The sequence below is a fragment of the Tasmannia lanceolata genome, unplaced genomic scaffold (genome assembly GCF_043159265.1).
Source record: "Tasmannia lanceolata isolate RefF3 unplaced genomic scaffold, GAP_Taslan_0.1 ptg000037l, whole genome shotgun sequence".
NCBI classification, from domain to species: Eukaryota; Viridiplantae; Streptophyta; class Magnoliopsida; order Canellales; family Winteraceae; genus Tasmannia; species Tasmannia lanceolata.
The window spans coordinates 48324863-48338439 of NW_027518714.1; the positions used below are offsets into that span (position 1 = coordinate 48324863).

Genomic DNA, 13577 nt, shown 5'->3' on the forward strand with positions numbered 1-13577 from the left:
AAGGAATGGGTGCTCATTGGTCTGAAGCTTCGGGTGAAACCCATTCCGTGGGTGTTGATCACACTCAATATTTTACACCGATAAGTACGACAAGTAGTGGGAGAAATACCAGAAAGCCTGTGCAGACATGTTTGGAGAGCACTTCGAGAAACCAACTCAGAGAAAGGGCCGAACATCGTTAGGTCCCGAATTCTGCAATCCACCAGATCTAGACCAAGAAATCTCCAGCCTCTCCCCTAGTCTTCTTCCCCGTCGGTCGCCCCCAAGGCCCGTATGCTTTCCGGCTCGCGATGAGGCAAACGGGCGCGAGCTCTCTATTTGCTTTGCTCAGAAGTACAGTGTATGAAGGTTTCTACACCTGTAGTCGGGTGGGGTGAAAGAAAAATGAAAAGCAAGTCTTATAGGCTCTTGTGAATGCGCGGCAAGGAAGATGCGCTTAGTAGTTTCTCAAAAACATTCCTCCAGAAACACTTTTGATAATGCTCCCTTGCGCGTCAACTTACGTGAGAGGGGCTAGCGCCATAAATGTCCCTCATGGAATCCATAAAAGAGAAGACAAACTTACTCTGATCAGCCAAGAGACAGAACTAGAACTTCACCCTATGAACTTACTTTACTTGCCACTTCCCAGCTAGCAATTGATGATCGAATGACGGCTATCCCTTAGACCTGTATATCCTATGGGGAATTATTCGGCTTAGCAGATTGATGCTTGGCTCCTTTTTCATGTCTTCAAATTGGGTTTTGAGCTGCTGCCACAAGATAGGGACCACCTGATTGGGATCACTTGCAAGTCCTGAACCGAGAAGTACTAAAGGTAAACTCAAACCTTAAACTAGAGCCAGGAGAGAGATCCGAATCCTTAATACCCACACTCGAGAGAAAATAACAGACAACATGAACAGTTAAATTTGGAGATTGTAGCCATAGTTGTCAACCCGTGACTCGACTCGTGACTCTATTTCTTAATTTATGACTCGTGACTCGACTTGACTTGTGACTCGTACGAGTTTTTGAAAATAATAGAAATTTAGTTAAAAAATATAATTATATATCAAAAGATGAAGCATGTAAAAAATATAACCCAATAGCACATAGATAAAGCACTAAACCAAAAACATAAATGACTAAATGCTTGTAACTTGCATGCACAGAAATAATTAAGTTTTTGTTGGAACATAATCATGGGTGAAAACCCTTCTTGCTTTAGATTTGTTTCCGCTCATGATTTATGGTATGGTTGGAAGGATTGTGGTGTTTTTTGAAGCTAAACTTTGGCAGGTCTAGCATGGGAAACCCTAGGGCTGGCAATTTCACCCGAAAAAGAGGGGATCCGCCCCGCCCCGCCCCGTTTGGGGTGGGGATTCCCCGATTTGATAGGGGAAGGGGAAGGGGAAGGGGAATTTAAAAATTCCCCGGTGCAGGGAGGGGAAGGGGATGTAGTTGTCCCCTCCCCGCCCCGTTAATCAATGCCATTTTTTTGTATATTTTTAAGTGTTTTTTTTAAGGAAAACTACTAGAAACTCTGTGGATCGGCTACAAGATTCCCCCAAACATAAACTTAGCTTGTCTTTTCCTTTTAATTAGCTTCTGAGAGCATTTTGGGAACTATAATAACCTTTTGACAGATGTTGAAATAATAAAGACAAGCTGAGTGTATGCCATTATAAAAAAATCGTAGTGCCAACATCGGTGGCGAAAATAAAATAATAAATTGCATTTTTATTTTGGTTAGGGACTTAGGGTTTCCTTAATTCCTTCCCACGAAAGAAACATTGCTCAGGTTAGGGACACAGTTCACTTTTTTGCATTTTGGTGATTCCCAAGCCTCTGAACATTGCTCAGGCATCTATTTGGGTTTATGACGCCTGTTGGTGCAACTGCTGCGAGGGCACTCAAGAGTCAAGTCAGTACTTCAAGAGATTTTGCTATCTTCTGAAGAGTAAGAAATATATCTCCTTCGTCTACAAGTATGTTAGTTTATAACATTTTTATATATTGAAATTGCATCAAGTTGATTAGGGACACCCATCATCAGTGTATCAATGACTAAAGAGGGGGTGATGTTGGAGCGGGGCGGGGATTTTGTCCCCGAAGGATGCGGGGAGGGGAAGGGGAGGGGATATTCCCCGCGGGGAGGGGAGGGGGATCCCCCACCATCCCCGCAGAGGGGAGGGGCCCCGACCCGCCCCGTTGCCAGCCCTAGGAAACCCTGGCCCTGTCCGAAATTGGGGAAGTCTTGAGGGATGAATTTGGAGGTATGAAATGGGCTTTTGCGGGTTCCATTGGAGTCGCAGAAGTAATGAAGCTGAAGTGCATGTTATCTACCAAGGATTATGGTATCCTGGGAATGAAGAATTGAATAAGGTAGTAGTAGAAGGAGACTCGTTCAATGTGATAAGGTGGCTTAGTGGGTTGCATTCCTTCCCTTGGAGATTTGCCTCCTTCTTTGGTGAGAACCAAGACAAGGTTGGTGACGCATAGATTTATTTCGATCATGTTAGGCGGTCAGGTAATGGTGTGGTGGACAGTTTAGCTAGAGAAGGTGTCTCTAGGGAGAGAGTTGAGCTATTTGACTTCATTCCTCCTTGACCCTTGCAGTGGGGCTTGTTCTTGTCTTTCTTTTCCTTTTCCGGCCTCTTTATTTGTATAGACCTCCTCGATCTTTTTTCGCATTTAATGCAATTGCCCACCATTCAAAAAAAAATTAAGTTCTAAGTTCCAACTTCCAAGTATTCAAGCATCAAAACAAGAAAGCCCAGGCCCACCGACTCACCTTTGACTCGTAAGTCTTATTCTTTTCACTCGACTCGCGGCGACTCGTAAGAGTCTTCAATGGATGTGAGTCACACATGCGACTCGACTCGAAAGCCCATCGACTCGAGAGTTGACTCGTACGACTCGTAAGAGTTTGATAACTATGATTGTAGCTCTCAGACAATCATCTCATTCTCCAAACGGGATGGGGTGTAGGCATTTCCACTTAACCGGCCGATTTCTTTTTTCAATCGTTAGAAAAAGGAGCTTGGTCGGCCGGATTGTATATGGCTATTCTATATAGCACTTGGCCAGTGAGCAAATGACCCCAATACCCGACCTGTTGAGCAGTTGCATTCGCAGGAACTAGCTCGTTGGGGTAACATCGCTCAGTTCATAAGTTTGGGTTTTTTTTTTTTAAGAATGGTTCAGTTCATAGGCTTGTCATCTAAGGAATTCTTTTTTCGGCTCAAAACGATGGTGAAGGAGAAGATTTTGGATAGTTTTGACCTTTCAGCAGCAACAGATCGTTTTCCGTTGACGTTGTAGTAGTTCAAAATCTTTTTAGCTTGACAATTGCTGCCCCCTTTCCTTTTGGGTAGCTGCCCTCGATCGCATTAGGGGGTCGACTCCAAACGAATGCTGTCACTAGAACGGACCACATTCCTTTTTAGGATCCCACATGAGAAAGTGGATTCTTTATAGATTGAGTTATTTATTGAGCCTGCGGTTTGGTGTGGCTTCTGGGAAGAACAGTGGAATAGTCACTACAGGGAATGCTGCGAATCCCAATGAGACCAATAAAAAATAGAAAGAAACTCCATTTTAGTACACACTTGGATTACCGACCAAAAAGCAAGGAAAGCAATGTACTCTTGGCTACAAGTATAGGCCAAACCAACCCAGCCATTTTTTTTTTTTGCATGATCCCTGCGGAGTCAAGTTACAAAGGACTTGAATGAATGCACCAGTCATTTCCTTCCTCCTCGAGATGTTTTAATAATGTTGTCGCCAGTGCCAGGCGATTCATATACATAACCAATTTATGCTGCAACATATCGAGATCAGGGAGCCCGGAAAGTCAACCACTCAAGGAATTCTTTAACATTCATATTTTCTGGGTTAAATAATTCATAAGGTGGTAGACGGTAAGCAAGGATCGGATTCGATCAATGAAAGAGAGAGAAGAGCCATCTCTTGCTTTTCCTAGACTTGAACCCCCCCCTAAGGCTTCACGGATGGAAATTTGGACCTTCGCTACGACCAGACAGCAAGCACGGGACCGGACAACCAAGATTTAGGTCAATCAGTGGATAATAGTTGGGCCCAGAGAGAGAGAGAGACTGTGGGTTTAGACCATTGAACATCATTTGGATGGATAGAGGCTATATGGGCTTAGGCCTTTTGATGTCTGTCATTTGGATACGTAACCTAATTTTCTACTCCACCACTAGATGAAGTGACAACCAGCTCACTCACGCACACAGCCATTTCTTGAAACGAATATGACACACACGTGACACTCTGAAGGCCATTATGTTCCCACCTCTCACCCAAGAGTCCATCATTCCACTCGGTGACCTGACATTTGGAGCAAAAAAAAGAACAATGAATATCGACCGTTCAAGCATTCCGAATTGTGCGGGAAAGAAGAGGGGGGGGGCATCTTTATGTGGGGATACCCGGGTATGTAACATGTGGAAAGCAGATTTTTCAGGTGGGTAATGGCTAACGCGTGGGGTTCTTGGCTTGATCTGTGAACTGGTTTAATTTCTGGGTAGTTCAAGGTTCCTACGGAATCGATATGCTATGGGTAAGCACAGATCTGGGTTACAGGCTGCAAGAAAAAGGGGCAACGAAGGACTGTAGGTAGCAATCTTAGTTTCTTGGACTATAAGAAGGGTAGGGTTTGGGGTTATCGCAGATCTAATATGGGAAAGGGGAGAATCGACAGTTCAGGGTTTGGATTTAGGAAACGAGCATGAGTAGGGAAGTTCATCAATGGAAGGGGAAGGGACTGGTTGTTTCAGCGAAGTTTCCAGGTAATTGTTGCAGGAAATCTTAGATTAGGGTGGAGGAAATTTCAGATTGACTTGCAAGGATCAGAATTAAAAGTTAAGAAAAGAGAAATAGAGAACCATTCAAAAGAAAAAGAGAAATACAGAAAGAGTAAAGAAAGATAAGACCCGGAATCATTCCAAGCATTCAAAAAAAAAAAAAAAAAACTTTTCTGGGCGTCATACCTCACGGTTCTAAGGCATCACAGCTTAGGGAAGAGGAGGCATCACACCTCTACCGATCCAAGGACATCACATCCAAGGAGATGATCAAGGCATCTCACTTATGATCTAGTAGGAGAATTACTCCATCCACCAAAAACTTTAATTTTCATTACTCTTGTAAGAGATGGGAGTTTCTAGTAGTTACATAACAAATTGGGTCTCTCTTTAAAAGAGAATGTACATTGTTGTGCAGATGTCTTAATGAACTAATGTGCGTGACGCAAACGCGGGTCGAGCTGATATATAAGCCACATATTAGGGTTACGATTCGCAAGGTTTTCTTTGTGATTTCTTGGCCGAGAAGGGAGTTTTGTAACCCTAAACCGAAATAATTAAACTTTTCTCCTGCGAGCATAGGCATACTGCTGAACCACGTAAATCTTGTCTTCTTGTTTTGTGTGATTGTGGTTCTCGCATCTTCTTGTTATTGCTTGTTACAAATTGTGTTTGATCCTTATTTGATAAGGTATTTCTCGGTTTTTTACAAATTGGTGTAAGAGAGATGAGATACCAGCAAATGACTTTATTGGCGATGACCTTTTGAAGACTAGTCATGGATTAGTACTGCCCACAGCTAACACGCCGGTACAGGAGGAGTAAATTGCTATCTTCCCAACCACTTTACTTGTCAGGCGAGGCTTGCATTCTTATGGTTCTACACATGTGATTTCTTCCTTATCGCTCCGCCCACGTTTTATACTACATGACTTCGACGGGTTGCTACTCCTAGTACTAGAGTGGATCATTAGCATATTTCATCCTTGCGGACTACCACGATGACGACGCTAGTGGAGAACTCGAGGGCGAGTTCTTTTCAAGAAGAGGAGAATGTCGAGAATCAAGACGCTACTTTAGGCGGGGTCGCACCTGTGGGGCCAATAAGTGGCATGGTTTTCGCTTTAGATTTTAGTTTATTTTCATTTATTTTAGTGAGACTATTTTTATTTATTTTATTTGTTGCCTGTATATAGGCTTAAAGTCCTGAACTTTAGTAGTTTTGCTGGAATAATATTGCTACGGATCTCTTCCTCCTTATTTCTCCTCTTTTCTTTTCGCTCTTTCCCCTCATACTTTTCTTCTTCTTCACTCTTTCTTCTTCTCTTCTTCCCCTCTTTCTTCCTTTTCCCTTCTCCAGGCCTGCATCACCAAGTCAATTCCAGTTACGGTTTTTAAATACTGCCCTATATAACAAATTGCTGGAAGCCCTGTCTTGGTTTACCCAATAAATACATGTGGGATGGTTCAGGTGAAAGTGGTGTCAACAGTCGTAGAAAGGATTAGACAGATAAGGATTAAAGTCCACAAGTAACTCACCAGCAAGTACTTACCTTCTAGCGTAGCATTGGGACATTAAATCATTGATCAAAATAGGTGATTGAATGGAGTAGTATGATATTTAATTGAAGTGGATAGGTTCCTGGCCATAGCTTTGCTTTGTGCTATCTCCAGCTATCACAGTCTGATGATCTGTGATATTCCTCCAATTCAAATGAGAATCGCAAGTTCACAACATGACTTCAGCAAAAAAATGGAACGGGCCAAGGTTTTAAAAGTCGGTTTTGGTGTCAGTTTCAGCCACTACTGAAACCAAAATATTTCGGTTTCAGTGGAAATTTCGTCTGTAGAGCACTATGCCATATTATCCCTGAGAGCAAGGTCTGACATTGACATATTTGAATTACATTCATAAACAATATGGCTGAAATTCAATGAAAAAAATTCAGAAGATTGATGAGCATGATGAGAATAATAATGACACATTTCGAAAAAGAAATTATAATAGTGATGATAAGAAGAAGAAACATACTCTTGAATTTTGTGAACAATGGGATGATCACTCGTCTCCCACCGCTCCCGTATGTCCTCAGCTATCTACGCACGAAAACATGGTGACAGCAATAATGAATAATTGTCTACACAAATGGAATATGTCCATTATATAACAAAACGAAAACAAGAAAACCCACCTCCTGACTCTTTGTAACAACAGGTTCACTGTAACCAGTTACACGCTTAAACGCAGGATGACCTTGAACCTGGGGTGAAAAAGAAGGATACAAAATGAGCCATTCAGTTAAACAGTGTACGAGTTTTCTATAAACTTTACAGAAATGAGATGAAATCAATAAAAAAATGATCCTTCAAATGAGATGAAATCAATATGCCACACCTTCTCTTTGAATGCCTCCCATTTCTTACCCCAGCGTGACAGCTTTGTAGGTACTATTACAATATCAGTCTTTGTACTTCTACTTTCATTCGATGATGAGGCCTCTGCATACTTCATCTGCCTTTTCCTACTAGGATTATTACTCAATTCATCTTTTACTATATCATAACCCTTCTTTGCTAAGTCAACAACTTTTGCATCCTTCAATTTCTGAAAGGCCGAGGAAACCATAGGAGAAGCCGAGGAAACACTTGACTTAAACCGACCAAATAATGTGTCAGAAGCTCCAGGTGTTTCTTTAGTATTGGCTTCAGCATTAGCATTTTCTGCATGTGTTGTGGAATGGCTTCCATTGTTTACATCAGCACCAGAATTAGTTGTCCTGTTAGAATCTGATGGTTCTTGTTTTCCAAGTCCAAGTACCTCTTTCACCTAAATAGTAATATGGATTAAAAGAACACATCAACAATGTCGTAGGGCACCTTTTGATTAAAAAATGAATGTAAATTAATACTGAATTCACCTCCTCTGTAGCAGCTGATATCTTCTCTTTCACATTAGAAGAAACCTGTAAACGCCAAAAGACAACAATATAACAAGATCAACCAAGTGGAAATGGGCTTTTGTAGAAACAAAGAATGGTCTGTGAGAAACAAAGCATACAAATCCTATGAAAGCACGGCATGGAAAAACCAGAGCAATGTTTAATGTCAATATGGATAGGTATATCCAAAACCCGATATGAAAAACAACATAGCTATGTGTGTGTATCCGTGTGCATGCTCACATGTGCAGAAATGTTCTGCAAGCAGGTAATGTTTTCGGCGTACCACATATGCATGTAATGCAAAAAGTGCATTTAAGTATTTAACTTATGATGATACTGTATTATATAATAATTTTTAAGTGACCCATGTGTGGGTCTTTAACTTTGGAATCTCATATTAGAATCCTTGATTCCTTATTAAAATGTATATCCTTATGTATGAGCGGACATACCATTATGGATACAGGGGACCATGTTAAGATTCTTTGAGGACCCAGTATTCCATGCGTCCTTCACAGTCGCATATCATGTGCATATGACATATAAATGCTAGTGACATGGAGCAATATGGGGTCCATCGCTGAAGACTCCATAAGACAATTGCAATCCCTCAAAAACATGTAAAAACCACGGACACATGAAACTCTTTTTTGAGTTAGATAAATGTCAGAGGATGCACACATGCACATGTGCCCTAGGCATATGAATGTATGACCAGTATGGACAGGGGAGTTTTCAATTTATAGATCAACTAATATATTTGTCAAAAAAAATTAGGGCTCAGAAAACATACACTATATATTGAGAACATGCATATGGATAAAGCAATTGCCGGACAGATACTTAGTAAAAAATACATTGAATTTACTTGAAATTTGGTAATAATAATTTAAAATATTGTTCAATCAAGAGGGAAAAATTAAACACCTTTCAAATTAAAAAAGATATGCATACATATATATATGAGGAATGATAGACTGAAGGGCGCCCTTCCAAAAACCAGTTACAAGGGCCACCCCCATTGGTCCATCTCAACAACATGCATTTAAAAGGGCGCAGAGAAATACGGAAATGGCGTTGAATAATGTAAAATTAATGGAGTAATAAATGCACTTTCTTGATAATGACCAATACGACAACCCTTTCCTGATAATGACCAATACGACAACCCTTGTTATAGGTTTTTCCAAGGGTGCGAGAGAGAGAGAGAGAGAGAGATCTATATATATATATTATATATATATATATAGAGAGAGAGAGCTACAACATTTTCCTGGGGAATTAATTCTTATCAGTAAATTTCAAGACCAAACATATAAAATGGAATAAATTTGGAGGTCTTAATCTGACCTTCGTCACCGTAGCTTCTGCTTCAGTCCAGACACCATCCACATGCTTGTACAGCTGCTCAGTCGTCTGCTTCGTTCTGCATTCGCCAGTTCACCATCTCTCCTAAATCAGGGCCTCCTTGGAAGGGTCTGCCAGCCTTGACATACACAGTATGTCTCAACTTATCCTAGAAAAGTAAATAACAGAGAAGTGTAAAGAGAGAACATCATCGAATTACCTAACTTTCAAATCCTCTTTCGCTCCACCAGTTTTCTCTTTCAGCTCCTTAATGGACTGTTGGAATTCCTGGTTACTACAGTCAACCCAAATCAAACAATTTTTTCTTAAGAGGGACTTAATCAGTATTAAGAAATTGCTAAAAAATGAATTAACACAGAGCAAAATTCAAAGATGAGGGGATCAGTTCGCCCGCCTAAGCCAAAGGAAAGGGAGCGAATTTTTTTTTGAAACCTACTCCTGTATGAAAGCTTAGGACTCATATTCACAATCTATATTTGGGAACTCGAGATTTAGGGACACATACCTTCAGGTAGCTGCTAGTCTGCTACCAATTGAAAAAAAAAACTTATAGACAACACCATAAAGCAGCAAAAGATTACATCTTTGGAACTTAAGTAAAAACATCATACCAAACAAGCATAAAAAATCTATAATCTACAATATAGATGGTAAATAACAAATTTAGAAAGATAATCATTGAGAGAGACCATGCTACCAATTGGAAACAAAATTATAGACAACGCCATAAAGCAAGGAATGATTAACTCTCACTAGAACTTAAGTAAAAACACCATGCCCAACAAGCATAAAAATCAATAAACTACAATATAGATAGTAAATAACAAATTTCTCACTGGAATTGAACTAAAAACACCATACCCAACAAGCATAAAAATCAATGAACCACAATACAAATAGTAAATAACAAATTTAGCAAGATATTCATTATCACATACCCTACTACCAATTGGAAAACAAACTTATAGACAACACCATAAAACAACGAAAGATGATCTCTCACTGGAATTTTAGGCCCTGTTTGGATTGCAAGAAAAACTTTTCTAATGGAATATTTTTTTCATTGTAAAAATTGTTTTTTCCACAATTTAGAGGGAAATAATATGATTAGGCCCTGTTTGGATTGCAAGAAAAACATTTTTGAAGGAAAAATCTCTTAGGAAAATTTTCTCTTTCTATAATTTAGAGGGAAATAATAAAAGTATTGGAAATAAGAAAGCTGTCATGTTGCCTTTCCTCATTTTTACCGTTGCACTATTATTGCTATTCTTAGAGGATTTGCCATATCTCTTGGATGGAAGATTGGCATGATCTCATGGGATGTGATTAATTAAATTGGGCATGACCATTGTATCTCCTTCTCTATATATCTTGCTAAACTTATATCGGTTTTCTTATGAATGAAAGAATAAATGAGATCTCTCTCTGTGGATTACGCATCTTACCAAACCACGTAAATATTGCCTTCCTGTGTTCTTTTATTTTATTTCATGTTATCAGAGTGATGTAATCCCAGTAGTGAATGCCTCACTACGGCAAAACCACAGGATGAGAAGGGAATCAAACTCAGATGAGGTTGGAAATACTTCGACAAATTTGGTAAGTCGTTAGATTTCCCTAAAAGTATTCCAAAATCCAAACAAACAATGAAACGATGAAGCAAACCACGATCAATACATGCGGCTTAGATCCTTAGTAGAACATTAAGAGATCAAGCCAAATAAAATTCACAAATCTGGTAAGTCGTTAGATTTCCCTAAAAGTATTCCAAAATCCAAACAAACAATGAAACGATGAAGCAAACCACGATCAATACATGCGGCTTAGATCCTTAGTAGAACATTAAGAGATCAAGCCAAATAAAATTCACAGAAAAGTTCTGAAAGAACCCAAAAGCCTAAAGGCAAATTTCCATTCATTAATCAGAGAAAGTCCATTACAATGCTTTCATGAGTTCTATTTATAAGAAAAGAAAACCCTAAAGCTAACTTAAGGCTTAAGCAATAAATCTTAGCCGTCCATCTAAAATAACATAAATAAAGCCTAAAACTTACCTCAAATAGTAATCCCGTAATAAGCATATACCATATCCATAAAATGCCCATAACTTGCTCAAATCACATCCAAATCGTGTGATCTTGGGCTCGTTAGATAGGTAATTGAAAAACCTTTCTAAAGATACCAAAATCATGCCAAACGGATGTGATTTGATGCCTAAAAAGTAAAAAAAAAAATGAAACTTCTTCAATATCACATGTTCTGGGCAGTTTCCAATTGCATCATAGAGCCAAAGGTCCTGAGTTCAAACATCCTCGATGTTAAAAATCCACATGGAATGGCCAACCCAAAGAGGGGCCACATTTGCCACGTGTAAGCAAACCCTAAAATAAAAGATTAAATAGCGCCTTCTCCAACAGCTTAAGCTTTTGGAGTAACTAGTTGTTTCACAAAAAATATGGTTAATTTAGAGGGATATCATCATAAATTGAAGGTCCATGAGTCCATCTAAATAAAAATTCTACAGGGTAGGTTCAAGTTATCTTTCTTCATGTGTAAAAAATATAGGAAATTGTAAAAATATTTTTCCTTTCCAAAGTTTTCCAAAAAATTCCTCAATCCAAGCAGGGCCTTATGGATAATTTAATATTATCATAAATTGAAGGTCCCACTAAATAAAAATTGAACAAGGTTGGTTCAAGTTAATTTTTATTTTCATGCTTAAAAAAATGTAGGCAATCTTACAAAAAAATTTCCTTTGGACTTTTCCACAAAATTCCAGCAATCCAAACAGGACCTTAAGCAAAAACATCATACCCAACAAGCATAAAAATCAATAAACTGCAATACAAATAGTAAATAACAAATTCATCAACATAACCATTGAAACAGACCAAAAATTATGTCTAAAAATGGTAGAAATCCACGTACCTTTTCACTTCTCCTTTCACATTCTTCGAAAACTCATTGAAAACACCAAATCGACGAAAACCCAAAGAACCATTTGCTGAAATCAAACGCGCATATGTGTCCACCGCCTAAAACCACACAACCCATATCTCTTAATTTATCCAATATTACTCAAACAAATAGAAAACCCAAGAAATATCGAATATCGAAAATAAAATAAATGATTCTGAGATTAGGGTTTGTGGCATAAACCTGTAGTGAGTGAAGCCGAAGAAAAACAGATTGCTTGGAGAGAAAGAAATCGCGAACCAGCTTTCTGCTACCCATTAGAGATTTTGTTCTGCCAGAGTAAAAAAGCCAAAACCTATTGTGAGATTTTTTTCGAAAAATTCCTCTTTTTTATTCAAAACTTGCAAACAAAGAGAAGACTGATGGAATGAGAGGCTCATGGGATTCGGTTGTGCTTGAGAGAAAAATCTATGTATTTATAGGTCCTCGTTTAGGGTGACTCCTGAAAACCTCCGACTTGGCCCATTCAATTCGGCATAGTGGACCCTACCTATAAGTTTATCTGAGCCGTCCACTTTTAGGGCTTTAATGGGTTGATTTAGTAAGGACGGTCGATTCAGACCATGGTTACTACAAACTTCTTATCTACTATCTACTGCTATAAGCTGGGAGGAAAAAAGGTGAATTTTTTCCATTTTTTTGAAAATTATATGAGAATTACACATAACCCCAAACAGATAAATACCTCTTATGCCCTAAAATTCCAACGCATCTAAGTGAGAATACCTCTTGTGCCCTTAAATTCTCACGAGCTCACGTCTTCTTCTTCGTTTCATCTTCTCAATTTCCTTATCTACCGGGTCTCTCTCATCACGTCTTTCATAGCGAGAAATCTTACTCCACGTGTCTCTCTCCTCAAAACCCTTTTTGTTGACAATCGTCGAACCTACCTTCTCTATCTACAACCAAGCAAAACCCTAATTCTTGAGAAGACGAAGGAGAAACCAAGAAAGCCCACCATCAGCAAACTTGAGGTTTTCTTCTCTATTGGTTATGTTTTCTTCACTGCAAACTTTCTTTTCTTTACTTTTCTCTTATTAGGGTTTTATCTGTTAATTCGATTGGTATGACTCTGGCTTTATTCGTTGTTGACAAAATAAGCAGGTTCATCCTTTCAGCCCAATAGTCACTGTTATTCGAGAGTTGTGGAACAAATTCACAAGGTAATTCATCATCTCCTTTTCACATAGGAAATAAATTGGTTGGACCTTATTATTTTTTGGCTTCAGATGAATACCTCTGATCAGTCAATGATTAGGGTTTAATCTTTTACTTCGATTGGACCGATCACTGTAAACTGTAATGCTGATTGTTGGGGATAAGTTTTATCCGGTGCTCATAAAAGCAAGGTTTTTGCTTCACTCTGCGTTTACCCTTTCGTGTTTATGTAGAATTCACGGTAAATAGCTACTTTTTTTTTTGCGTCCTGCAGGTGCCATGTGTATGTGATTGGACCCCTTGAACTTATCAAGGAGCA

General features: G+C 39.1%; 1 protein-coding gene across 1 annotated transcript in view; it reads right to left on the reverse strand.

Annotated features, from left to right (window-relative positions):
- TIM44-2 (translocase inner membrane subunit 44-2) overlaps window positions 1-12502 on the reverse strand; it is a 29084-nt gene extending 16582 nt beyond the window's left edge. The window contains exons 1-8 of the mRNA XM_077372782.1: window positions 12284-12502; window positions 12053-12159; window positions 9324-9398; window positions 9107-9182; window positions 7733-7777; window positions 7210-7641; window positions 7007-7075; window positions 6847-6911 (exon numbers count right to left, since the gene is read on the reverse strand). Of these exons, the coding sequence (XP_077228897.1) occupies window positions 6847-6911; window positions 7007-7075; window positions 7210-7641; window positions 7733-7777; window positions 9107-9182; window positions 9324-9398; window positions 12053-12159; window positions 12284-12358 (944 nt within the window). The 5' untranslated portion in view covers window positions 12359-12502. The remainder of the gene's footprint in view (window positions 1-6846; window positions 6912-7006; window positions 7076-7209; window positions 7642-7732; window positions 7778-9106; window positions 9183-9323; window positions 9399-12052; window positions 12160-12283) is intronic.
- Between the last annotated feature and the right edge of the window lie 1075 nt (window positions 12503-13577).